The sequence below is a fragment of the Orycteropus afer genome, unplaced genomic scaffold (genome assembly GCF_000298275.1).
Source record: "Orycteropus afer afer isolate SDZICR_OR568_19922 unplaced genomic scaffold, OryAfe1.0 scaffold00168, whole genome shotgun sequence".
Taxonomy (NCBI): Eukaryota; Metazoa; Chordata; class Mammalia; order Tubulidentata; family Orycteropodidae; genus Orycteropus; species Orycteropus afer.
Genome location: NW_006921755.1, coordinates 6,250,375 through 6,263,964, shown reverse-complemented (window position 1 = coordinate 6,263,964; position 13,590 = coordinate 6,250,375). Strand labels below are relative to the sequence as shown.

General features: G+C 39.2%; 1 protein-coding gene across 1 annotated transcript in view; it reads right to left on the bottom strand.

Moving 5' to 3' along the window:
* Positions 1 to 13,590, bottom strand: part of GOLIM4 (golgi integral membrane protein 4) — a 138,183-nt gene that overhangs the window by 29,326 nt on the left and 95,267 nt on the right. Inside the window, exons 3-6 of the mRNA XM_042781762.1 lie at positions 6,649 to 6,723; positions 5,371 to 5,420; positions 3,188 to 3,241; positions 1,732 to 1,882 (exon numbers count right to left, since the gene is read on the bottom strand). Of these exons, the coding sequence (XP_042637696.1) occupies positions 1,732 to 1,882; positions 3,188 to 3,241; positions 5,371 to 5,420; positions 6,649 to 6,723 (330 nt within the window). The remainder of the gene's footprint in view (positions 1 to 1,731; positions 1,883 to 3,187; positions 3,242 to 5,370; positions 5,421 to 6,648; positions 6,724 to 13,590) is intronic.

Sequence of the window (13,590 nt, the reverse complement as noted above, 5' to 3'; positions counted from 1 at the left end):
AGTAGATTGCCCCATCTTCCTTCTGAGGAGTGGCTGGTGGGTTTGAACCGCCAGCCTTCTGGTTAGCAGTCAAGTGCCTTAGGTACTACGCTACCAGAGCTCCGAGAAAAGTTTTTTCCTAGGGATAGTGTGAGATTGTAGCAGCCAGAGTACAGTCCTAACATCTCCTTAATCCCAAATCCTACCACTAGGAAACAAACTCATGGTAAGTTTCCCACATTCCCTAAATACAGACAACAGATGTAATTAACTGGCACCCTTTGTGTCAAATGCAACCCACAGAGTTTTTTTTTTAGCCCCTGCTGTGTTGGCCTATACAGGGTCTTCCACCTTTGAATAACTGTCACTGCTTAAAAATCAAGAATCTGAGTTTAACAGGATCTGGCAAAACTAGGCCAATTTTGATGTGACAAAACACTGATGGAGTTGAGTGGCAACACAGTGACCATATAATTAATTTTCCAATGCAAGATACACTTGGGAGTAGAAAGGGTGTGCTGTTAATAATTATGCTGGGACTGTTCTAGGCAAAGGTCCCTGGGTTGCACAAAATATTTATGTGACTAGTAACTAAAAGGTTGACAGTTTGAACCCATCCAGCAGTGCTACAGAAGAAAGGCCTGATGATCTGTTTTGGTTAAAATTATAGCCAAGAAAGCCCTTCAGAGATCAGCTCAGTTCACATGTGGTTGCCATGAGTTGGAATCATCATTTTTCACATACACTATGTGCCTTCTAAACCATTCCCACCTTTTAAAAGTATTTAGCAATTGAGTATTTGGTCATACACTGTGTTGGTTCCTTTTTCCAGGTCTCAGAGATATGCAGAGAGGTGAAATATTTTGTTCCATTTTACTCAGAAAATACTTGTTGATAGTTATTGATAATTATGAAGGCATGTAATATTTAATAATATATACTGAATGTTTATCACATGCCACTAACAGTTCTAGGTGCTTTACATAAAGTATTTAATATTTACACAAACCCTATAGAGTTGTTAATTTTTATGATTATCCCAACTATATAGATGAGGACAATGAAGACTACAATGATTACACAACTTGCCCATGGTCACATAACTAGTAATTAGAGAAGCCAACATTCATCCTGGCAGTCTGGCTCCAGAGCCTGAGCTTTTTGCAGCTACTACTAGTTCTCAACAGCTGGAAAGAAAAGTCTCTCAGCCCCCTTAGAGAATTTTAGAATATGTGGGGCAATTTTTCATTGTCACAATGACCAGGGAGCATTGAGGGCACTTCGTGGGCAGGGACCAGAGAAGCTGTGTCTTGCCACACATATAAGAACTATCTTGTCCTAAATGGCCATGTGCCTCACTGAGAAACAAGTATTCTAGTATGCTTCCCTAAAGAAACCCCCCAAAATATGGATAAATGTGATAATACTACAGAGCAGGAAGTGGCTGGTAAAGAACCACATGATAAATCAACCACTATGGAGCTCTGGTAGCATAGTGCCTAAGGCACTTGACTGCTAACCAGAAGACTGGTGGTTCAAACCCACCAGCCACTCCTCACAAGGACGATGGGGCAATCTACTTTCGTAGTGATACTGTTTCGGAAACTCAACGAGGGGTCACTATGAGTTGGGTCTGACTCGACGGCACATAACAACAACAACAACATGAAAAAACAAAACAAAAAAAGTCTAATAAAACATTAATATGAGCACTTATTTTCACACAAACAGGCTAATTAGATTTTCAAACACCTTTTAGCTTAGAAAGTTCTTGTTCTTTCTCCTGTTGAAGCTCCAAGTATTTCTGCTTGTGGTCATTAAACGTTCTACTGAAGTCTTCTCCTTGTTTGCGATGCTCCTCTTCCAAGTCACTATGTTGTTTCTTTAGCTCCTCATGTTGACTCTGCAAAGATGAAAACTTAAGCAGAGATATATATTCTATACATAAATTATATAAGAAACTATTTCTTGAGAGTCTAACTTTTCTCTTGCAAGAAAGAACTAATGAAAACACAGGCCTCATTTTCCTGAGGTTGCTTTTAATTTGTGCAGCTCTCCCTCACTTCCCCTACATTTCATATGAATACTTTAGGATTATGGCCAAAAATAATTCTCCCCTTAATTTTTAACATTAATAGGAAACAAAAAGTTGGCATAAGAGATAGAGAAAAATAGTTATCTGGGGAAATTCACAGACTCAAATTACTGTGGAAACAAGGAAAGCTAATGGCAAAATTATCTCTCCACAGATGTCTGGACTTCCTATTTCAATCTGATACTTCCTCAGCATATAACTGATTTCTTCTCTGGTTCCCAACCTTCTCTGGTAACCCAGTTAAAAAAAAAGATTGGAAAAAAAAAGTTATTCCCTTTTTGAGGCAGTGATAAATTGATTGTTTATAGAATGATTCTTATCGTCCTCATTCCTGATTATACTACTACACTGTAATCACAATCTAGATAAATTCTACAGTCACTAAATGTTTAATGTGAAAGGACTGTCTGCTTTAATTTATGCACTGCATTCTTGATAACAGGAAAAGTTCAGGTTTCAATAAAAAGTATGTGCCCTACCTGATACAGGAGAAAAGACAATATTAAACAAAAACTAGGGGGCAAGGGGGCCCGCGGCATGGTTTGCATGCTGTGCAGAACGGCAGAATGGCATGCTGCTCATCTCTTCTAGCTTGACATAAACAATGAATCTTTTTTTTTTTGTCTTCCTGAATCTCAGTAATGAGTTTTATCCAAGGACTAAGGAAGGAGAATCTGTAAATATAAATTGTGTTCCTGTGGTAGGTGAAAGAGTATTTATTAAATGCAGTAACATGAAGGAAGCATTTTAATAGGTATAGTATCTAGTCTAACATAAAAGAAAATGTCTAAGGAAAACCATTGTGAGAAATTAAAACAAACATAAACCTTAAAGGGCATACAGAAGAACAATAAAAAATCAGGTGACCAGAGTATCTGATTTATAAGAAAATGTATAATAAGCTAAATATGTTCTTTGCAATCAGGTGATAAATATGATGCGACATTATAATTATACATAAGTTACACTAAATATGACTTAAAGACACCACATTATTATTATACAAATCAACTTTCTGTAAACTTTCTCTAATCATTTTAAAGACCACTACATTCATCAGTTGAAATACTAGTTAATCCTTTCACTCATGAAGAACAATTTTAAATTACTCACTTTCAACATCTGATGTTGGACATTCAATGCACTGTATCTGCTATTGGAATCTTGCTGTAAATTGAAAAGAAAGTAGTCAACACAAAGGTAAGAAATGTAGCTCTCCTGCTAAAAAACAGCTTAAAGCTCTTAACAGAAGATTGTCATTAATTTCACTTGTTGTTGTTGTTATGTGCCGTCGAGTCTCCCCGAGTCGGCCCCGACTCATAGCGACCCCTCCTTGGGTTTCCGAGGCAGTATCACTACGGAAGTAGGATTGCCCAACCTTCCTTCCGAGGAGTGGCTGGTGGGTTTGAACCGCCAGCCATCTGGTTAGCAGGCAAGTGTCTTAGCCACTATGCTACCAGAGCTCCCAAGCTGAAATGTATTCTAGGCTTGAATCAGGCTATCTCTGGGGCCATTTCCTGATTTTATAACAGAAATGAAGTTTTAGTATTGTCATACTCTGCTAGATTTTAGTAATGAAAAAGCAGCATACAGAATCATAAAATGGTAGCTTAGATGGGCCCTTAGAGATGATTTAATCCTATCAATCATATTCAGGAGAACTGAGGCCAGATATACAGGAGAGCTTCTCCTGAGAAAGGGAGTCACTACACTGTCCTTGGTGTACAAGTTAAGGGAAAAGAGGAGATAAACCATGCAGGACCATCCCTCACAAACTTAAAATGGTTCAAGTGAGAGAAAAGGTATTTTACTTCACTGAGCTTCAGTGGGTAGGAAATTCTATATACATTATTTTACCCCAGTGCGACTCAATTCCAGAGTGAGAAACAAACTTAGGAAAATTAAGGAAGACACATGAAGGTAAACATCTTGTGTAAGTAGTAGAACCAGGACTGAAATTCAAGTTGATGTCCAAGTTCCATGTTCTTGTAGTATATACATTTGTGTCCGGTGGATGTATCACATTTTCACAGCCCTGAGCAGCCAGAACTGTCAGTATACCAAGGGATCCTGCAATGCTTTCTATCCTTACACTGTGTTGTATTATCTTTACCCACCCCTTTGCTTTACCCTGCTGCCAGGACAAGCACACACTCAAACACTGTCTTTCATATTTTTGCAGCTTCTAAAATGAACTGCATTTTTCCTTTATTACTTTATTTTATTGCTTTAGTACTTTATTTTAATTAATAAGGAAATTATATTATAACATGTACAGCAGAGAGTCACAGTGCTGGCTAAGCTTTTAAAAGCAAGTAAGAATCAGAAACTGATAGGTTCCCAGGCTACCCAAGGAATTGGTTCGTTTCAGTTTTAATGCCCCTAAACACCAATATTTCACTCAAGTAATACTTATTTTCTTTAGAGTAAGACTTGTTTTTCTACAGTTAACTCAGACTTTGAAAATATTTTAAATGCCAGTATTATTCATTCATTCAATCCACAAACGCTTTTAATACCTGTTGGAGTTCAGGTACTATGTCTATGCAAACAAATGTAAATATTACATTCCATGGAAAAGAGAGACTAAAAACAAATGAATAAATGAATAAAAATAATCTTTTTACCATTGAACATTGAGGGAGGTTATTCCAAATTTATCACTGTTAACAGATTAAATTGTGCCCAAAAAAGATGTATTGAAATCCTAACCCCTGTACCTGTGAATGGAGTCCTGTTTGGAAATAGGGGCTTCCTTTTGTTATGTTAATGAGGACATACAGGAGTAGGGTGGGTCCTAAACCTAATCTCTTTTAAGTGCTGTCATATAAAGAGGAGTAGAGACACAGAGAAACACACACACACACACACACACACACACACACACACACAAGGAAAGACAGCCAAGAAACCCCAAAAGATGGCCAGAACTACAGGATCAAAAAGAACTCAAGGATCTTCCCCTAGAGCCCAGAGAGAGAGCATCCATGCGCATGCATGAGCCTAGCTCTGCAGATGCCCTGAATTCAGACTCCTTGCCTCCAGAACTGAGAGACAATAAATTCCTATTATGGCAGGCCTAAGAAACCAAGACAATCGCTATCATCAATAACGTGATAAGCAAAGGTAAGTTTTAAAAGAATGAGTATTAAAGTTTTCCTCTCGGAATTGTTTGGTAGTAAAAAAACATATTTTAGCCCAACAACCCTAGTGATAAATAGAATGAAATATTTTGCAACTATATTTCCCTCTCCTTCAAGTTCCATAAGAAAAAAGTTAAGAGAAAATAAACTTACTCTTCCTTTATTTAATGTTTCCTGTGCTTCCAGCTTATAAACAAGGAAATCTAAGAAATAAAAGATGGAGAAAATGGAGCGCAAGTTAATTCATTGTGGAATTTAAAAACATTTAAAAAAAAACTAAAAGAAAACTTTAGTCAGTCCTGCAAAAAATAATCTAGTTTGAAAACAATCTACTTGGTGATGTACATTCTTCTTTTTACCACTTAACGCTTTAATAAGAGATGAAAAGAACAATCTTCCTCCTTGCCTTACAGCTATAAATCTTACATCAACAAAACCCACATTATAACCAATTGATCAAAAAGTGCAGGTAGAATACCTCTTTGATTAACTCTTCCCCAAATTGGGAGGGAAAAAAAGCAGCCCACCTGAAAGCATGGACAATTTATTGCTATCCACTAGATGGCACACTATAATCATTCAGGACTTGAGAAATCCAGCCTTTGAAACCATCTTTACTGTTCTTAAAGCTTTATTATCCACTAGATGGCTATATAAAATCACTGAATATTTGAAGACAAGGGAAATACAAATCCTATCAAAGCATTTTAATTATGTTAAACTTCCATATCTTACATAGGATTAATCCAAGGGTCAGTAAAACATGCTAACCAATACGATTCTCCTCTGCTTCCCCCCACTTCTATCCCATCAACATAATCAGACAGAATAACTCGAACATAAATCTGAAGATTTACTACAAAACACAAATAAATAATTAAAAATGGGAATGAAGAAAGTTCAAATTATAAGCTCTACAAGTCCTGTGCTATATAGAAAAAGGTCAATAATCTTCCTAATACCTGTGCTAAGTGTTAATTTTTCAAACTGAACCTATTAGCTGTGCCAATAAAAGCCTTCAAAAGAAAAAGAAAGTGCATAACTTCAAAGATACCAGACTATGTGATCAACTATATATATTCTGGACCTTAGATGTTGGACCTTGGACATGCTGTTCCAAGTATTAATAACATGTCTATAACATTCAGATAATAATGATTTCTGAAATAATATGTAAGAATTACCAATATATAAACTACAAGATAGCATGAACTGAATGAAGGATTCTAAATCCAATACTGAGCATGAGTTTTTGTGCAATGCATAACATATTGCTTGATAGCTCTCTTTCTCTATCCATCCATAACACTGACTTCAGTTTGATGTTAGAAATTTCTTCACACTAAAAAATAGTAAAGCCAAGTACATAATGTTTCAAAGAAGAATATGGTTAAAAAAAAAAAAAAAAGGCACCATAAATTATTTATTTACCTTCCTTTGCCTTCTTATGTTCAAGTCTTTCCTTTTGCAGGGATTTCTCTAATCTCGATCTGTGTTCATACACAACTAAAATAAATAAATAAAAGAGTTAAATTTTGTCTAAGAATGAACAATTCTAAAGTTAATATCATTTTTCAAAACAGGGTTAACTTGGAAGTAAAACAGCTTAGGGTCCTGTTGTAGGTTGAACATTGTGTCCCTCAAAAATATTATGTTCATGTCCTATTGCCCACTGCCCGTGAATGTGACCTCATTTGTAAACAGAGTCTTTGCAGATGTCACCAAGTGAAGATGAAGCTGTACTGGATTAGGGTAGACCCTAACCCAATGACTGGTATCTTTCTGAGGAGGAGATATGGACAGAGACAGAGAGAAGGAGAACATCATGTGACAACAGAGGCAGAGATTGGAGTGATTTATCTACAAACCAAGGAACACTAAAACTGCAGGCAAGCACAAGGATCAATCTTCCCCTTGAGCCTTCAGAAAGAGCATGGCACCTTGATTTCAGACTTCTTGCCTCTTGAACAGTGAGAGGATAAATTCCTGCTGTGTCGTTGTTGTTATGTGCCATCGAGTCAGCCCCAACTCATAGCGACCCCTCCTTGGGTTTCCGAGGCTATATAACTATGGAAGTAGATTGCCCAACCTTCCTTCCGAGGAGTGGCTGGTGGGTTTGAACCGCCAGCCTTCTGGTTAGCGGTCAAGTGCTTTAGGTACTATGCTACCAGAGCGCCTTCCTGCTGTGTTATGCCATGTAATTTGTGATAATTTGTTATGGTAGCCCTAGGAAACCAATACAAGCCCTTATAAATTCAAATAGAGAAGTATGTACTGTAAGCCCCCGCTCTGCATAAAGAATAGACATATTATTATACTGGGCTGACTCTGATATAGCATGCCCCTTTATGGAACCAAGACTCTGAAAGAGGCTTCTGCTTTCTTTGTCAGCTGCTTTTCCTTCTCTGACTCTTTAAATGTCAGTGTCTCTGTGAGGGTTCCTGCACAATTGTGCCCACTCTCATGGCTTCAATCACCATCTGCACAGCATTCACCCCCATGCCTCTCCCCTTAAGCACTAGATAAGTATTTCCTAAAGTATACAATGTTTGCACCTACATACCTCATAAGTACTACAAAGTCAACATGATCAAATCTGAATTAAGGTTGCTTGGACAGGTGAGGAGATCTCAGTAGCTACCACCAATGCCTAGGGGATGAAGGAGAAGGCACAGTCCCCCATGTCAAGGGAATGAGAGAACCACAGAAATGAGGGAGTCAGGGACTCTCTAAAGAACCTGCAAAAGTGACCCCAAAAAATTAAGTCAAGTTTAATATCTACTAAGGTCACAAGAAATCGACAGCAAACAGATGTCCATGCTATAAGATCTTCCTGCACCCAAGGGAGGGAAACAGATGAAGAAGTAGATGATAACTCTCTTCCCCCACTACAGGCTTCACATCTATCACAAGCAGGACCTGCAGAGAGGGTGAAGCTTTACCTCTGAATGAACAAAATTTGTATTATTGCACTGAACTCCACTGGACATAACAATTATCGAACCAACACTGCTATGTGGATAAAAGTTACTGAAAGATCTTTATTATTATTACTAATCTGAGAAAGCCTATATAAGTAAGTAACAAAGTTTGTCTCAGCCTTCCTCCAGACATAGAAAACCCTGCCCCACAAAGTGATTTGAACAGGAAATAAATTTAAGAAGAGGCGAGAACAAAATAAATGTTTGATGTACTTTTCAAATCCTGTTTGTTCAGCATTATGGATACATGACCTCATTCCCTGGCAAACTAAGTCAAATCTGTTACTTGGTTCTTTTACTAGTCTCAAGCTCTCTGTGAATACTTTAGAATTTCTTCATCAATCATCTGACTGATGATACACAATACACAGAATTGCCCCAACCCTTTTGGACGTGTCCAGAGGACCACTGTCATAGCAATTCCCCTTGCTTGCCACTGCTATGACCCCTTGCTGCTGAAGGGATTCCCTGTCCCTGTCCATTTTCCATCATCACAGCTGCCAGTTACCAGCTACTGCTGTCCTCCTTCCAACATAAGCTATCACCTCCTAAGGTTTCCACACTGCCTCTCCCATCTTGTCATCCCATATAAACCCTCCATTCCCAGAGCTCAGTCTACTACCACCACAAGCTCAACCTCTACTCACACCTCTGCTACATTCTGTCCACAAGAATGCCTCTAACCATCCACACTGGTGTGGCTGCAGTCTCAATGGCCTGCATGCCTACCCTAATCTCATCTTTCCCTTCATCCTCAGCCTCCTAACTCTAGTCATTGCAATCCCTGTCCCATCTTCTTCCTTCACCAGGGTTCCAATTCTATTCACCAGACAGTCTCCTCCCTAGCACTGCAGAGAAATACATTGCAAGTTAGCAATGCTGAGTATCTGTCTACATGCACCTGGCACCACACTGTAAGTGGAAATGCACAATGAACAGACATGGGTTTGCCTTCAAGAAGCTCAAGCCTAACAAGGGAGACAGAGGTGATTTGCAAACATTAAAGCCAAGGGCATTTGGCATACAGAAGTGTACTTAAGCTCCTCAAAAGAGAGGGATGAGCTCTGGGTTGGAGAGCAGCAAGGGAAGGCTTCTCAGAGGTTGTGAATTCTGGGCTGGCTTTGAAAGTAAAGTGCAGTCTGGTCAATGGAGGCACTAGTGGAGAAAGGATCAACTGGAGGATGGATCACAGGTACAAAGGCACACCGAGGTGTGAAAATGGACTAAAGGCAGTTATGCTCCAAAAAGCTTGGTCCATTGTTGAAAAATTCTATCTTTCACATCTAAAAGTCAATGTCTTAAACCCAAGAGGTATCCTGAATTGGTTCTAATAGCATTATTTTGAATGCTATTTGAAAGGAGGCAAGAGATACATAAAGATTAGCACTACAGATCCTCACTGAGCACCAAAGTCTGAACCCTGAGCTTTTGAGAACTTCAGTCTGGTGAGGGAGACTTACAGGGAAAAAGACAAATTACAATACTATCATGATATAACAGAGACAAAACAGGATACTATAGGCACACTTACCCTCCCTAGCTGGGAGGAAAAACCCTCTACCTTCAAATCCATTGGCCAAAGCTCCCATGGTCTAGGATACGAGGTCACAGGAATACAAACTTGACAGTTAAAAGGGAGTGTTGGTCACTGACTGGGCATATTATCGATTGTATTTTAGCAAACACATGCATGTCTTTCAAAGGAAGGAATCGGCAAAGTAATCAAGATCTTGTTCTACTGGAGCTGAAGTGGGAGCAGTGGGTCCCAAGTGTGGGAAGTCTTGAAAGGAGGTAAGAACCATTAGGGGAAAACAATTCCAGGCTACCAACACTCATGGTAAGTTCAACAAGAACAGCAGCATGGTTCAAAAAGGCATTCTCAAACTCTATTAAACAAAGATAGTGGGGAAAAGTTGAACTTAGACATTTCAACCCTATGAAATTCTTCTTTACTAATCAAATATAGCAGTAATCCCTGGATACTCATTGTTGCAAACTCAATGCTGTATGGTGCTAGGTCATTAGATATGATTATCTTAGGCTAAGAAGTCCTGGGGACACAGTCAGTAAGCACTTAGCTGCTAACCAAAAGGTCAGCAGTTCAAACCCACCAGTTGCTCTGAGGGAGAAAGATGTGACAGTCTGTTTCCATAAAGATTACAGCTTGGAAACCCTATGGGGCAAGTCTACTCTGTCCTATAGGGTAACTATGATTCAGAATTGACTGGATAGCAATGGAGATTTTTGTTATCTTAGGCTTAGGAAGTAGAAAGCTCATCAGCATGATTTAATCTCAGTAAGATTGGAGAGCCAACTTGATTAAACCAAGGAGAGAGCAAGTGTCAGGGGCAGGGAAGAGTGAAGATTGGGAGGTATGGAGATAGTGTTTCATTCTTTATTTTCTTCCTCAGAATTCAGTCTGGAACGATAAGGCACTAACTACTGGTCTAGAGTAACCATTTATCAAACTGAATCACAAAACTATCTTTGGACAGTTTTACACCGAATGGGAATTTATACACTCAACATATTAATAGCAGCATGTCAAGAGCTAGGAGAACCTAGAATACATAGACACAAACATTCATTAACTATATAGTTCCTACGTGATATTTACATAAAGTAGAGCTTGTTTGTGGATTACAGTTAAAATCCAAAACCTTATGAAATCTAAGACACATATATACAAATACATGAATGTCATCACTAATAACAAACTCTAATGCAAAAGAATGTGCTTTTGCAAATATAACAGGAAAATAAGATGTGATAAATAGGAATACAGGATCTAGGTAGAAACCATGAGGTAACTGGGCTATTAATATCATCTTACTCAGAACTGACCAAGCCATTACTTAGACCAGTATCTAGTCCTGATTTAAAAAAAAAACAACTCATTGCCATCAAGTCGGATCTGACTCATAGAGACCCTTTCTGAGGTGGTATCATTATGGAAGTAGATCGCCCAATCTTCTTTCTGAGGAGTGATATAACTTAAGAATTCAGGAGGGTATGAGATTGGAGAGTATCACTGAGAAGAAGGACAAAGAACAGCACAGCAACAAATGGAAAGTCTTCATCAGACTTTGAAAAAGGAAAACAAGCAAAAATGGTGTCTTGTCAGTAAACACCACACTATTTCCCTCCAGCATCTAAGTGCTTGAAAAACTAGGTGCAGCAGTTTGAATTAGGGATTTTGGTGCTCTGAACAGCTCACTGAATCATAGTACACCAAACATAGGAGAGCAGAATTAGAGGAAAGACACAGGGAGATTATTTAAGAAAGAGCTACCTGGTGGAGGACGGATGGGCAGCTGAGAGAGGCCACTGGAAACTTCCCTGGGGCAGTCACTAATTGGCGGGCAAGGGTGGCCACCTGAGATCCCTGGGAGCCAAGAAATAAGACACCCTATATCTGCATACCAGTGACCACTCCAATATCCCAGCAGGCAGCCCCAGGGATCTGCCTCCAGCAACTGATTTTGTCGGTAATTTGGGTCATCTGGGTGCAGGCGGGCACATGCACCACCGCTGAGACTCAAGCAGAGAGCTCACTGTTACGCCAGGAAGGTGAGTTCCCTCCCCTCTCAGCGGGTCACTGAGTGGGCTTGGGTCAGCCTGGGAGACATCGTGCTTATCTTTGTCATGGACATAAGGTCCAAAGTTTACTAGCAGGTACTCCCACAACTCCAACACAGCTGAAATTGGACGCATCTTTGGCGCTGAAGGTGGGCGGTATCACAGACAAACTCCTGAGCCATTAGTGGTCTGACGGGATTGCGTCAGCACCGTCTACTGTGGGCAGACAGGGCAGAGGAGAGAGGAAGCCGCGGCTGACTGCAGTCCTAGGAATTTGCCTTGGATCGGCTCTTTGGCGCTGAGGGGCCTCGGAAGCAGGGTCTTTGAGTGTGCCTAAGCCTGGCGGAAAGTTGCGACTCCCTAACAACAGGAATCTTTCTTAGATTGAGCCAAGGTCTTGTTAACTATGTCACCATTAATAGCCTGTGCAAAGCCCTAGAAACAAACCCTAGCAACACCAAGCTTTCCTCCTTCTGCTCCTTCTGCTCCCACCTTCTCCACCAATAAATTCACCATATTCAGCCAATTACCATAAAACTTCCTGCTTCAAACTCTAAACCCTCTTTACGACAAACAGAAACATATATCCACATTCCACACAGTGATTCCACCATCACAAAGAAAACAGCAGAGCAACCCAAAATACCTGAATCAATAATAAAATAAAATACACCAGCTTCAACCTTTTCAAAATAGTAAATGATAAAACCAAGTCAAAACAAATCAACATGTAACCAGCGCCTAGACACAACCTAAAGACACAGCGCTCTACCAGATTCCAGGAGCTTAAGAAGAGGTTCTGCTTCCCAGTAACCCCAAGAACTCTCCGGACCTGCACGACTGAAAAGGTCCTAGTTTACGCCCCCTTTTTTTTTTTTTTCTTTTCCCAGTTTCTGATTAAAAATTTTCTTTTTTTTTTTTCTTTCTCCTTTTTTCCTTGTGGTTAACCCATTCCTTGTTGGGTTTTTTTCTTTTTTTGCATTTTTCCCTTTTTTTTTTCATTATTCTCCTTCTCTACGTTTTTGCTCTTAGTACCATATCCCCAGATATTGCAGGTTTTCCTGTTTTTGTCTTTTTTTCTCCCTTTTTCCTATTTTTGGGTTACTGTTCCTGTGTGATTTCATGGTGTATTTTTTGTGCATCTGCTTTTAGTTTTTTGATTGTTATTCAAATGTAATTTTTGCCTAACTGAGTGGGAGACAGCAACAGTCCCCATAAGATACAAGTACATCCACACCTCCTGCAACTTCACTTACTCAGCAAGAGCCAGCACCTCCTTCTCCACCAATGGGCCAATGATAAAACACCACCAAGAAGACCCTGAATCACCCTTGGCTGCTCTTCACAAACAATTAACAGAGATCTTAATACAATACCACGATGTCTCGGAGACAACAGACCATCACAATCCACACAAAGAAGCAAGATAAAGTGGTAGAAACAAGGGAACAGGATACAGACCTAGAATGCATCCTTGAGGAAGAAGCAGCACTGGAACTCTCTGTTAAAGAATTCAAAAGAATTATATTTAGGTATCTTCAAAGGATTGAGAGACAGATCAAAGAAAACACAGAAAAAACTTTAGAAGAATTTTGGGAAAAAAATACAAGGAAAAAATGACAACATAAATGAAAAATTAGAAGTAATTCTAAATCTACAGATAGAAATCCAGAAGATTAATACTAAATTGTTAGTAATAGCTAACACATTAAAGGGCAAAGGGGTAGAATTGATGCAATGGAAGACAGAATTAATGAGATTGAAGACAAATACCTGAATACTTCTTTGGAAAGGGGTCAATCAGAAAAAAAAA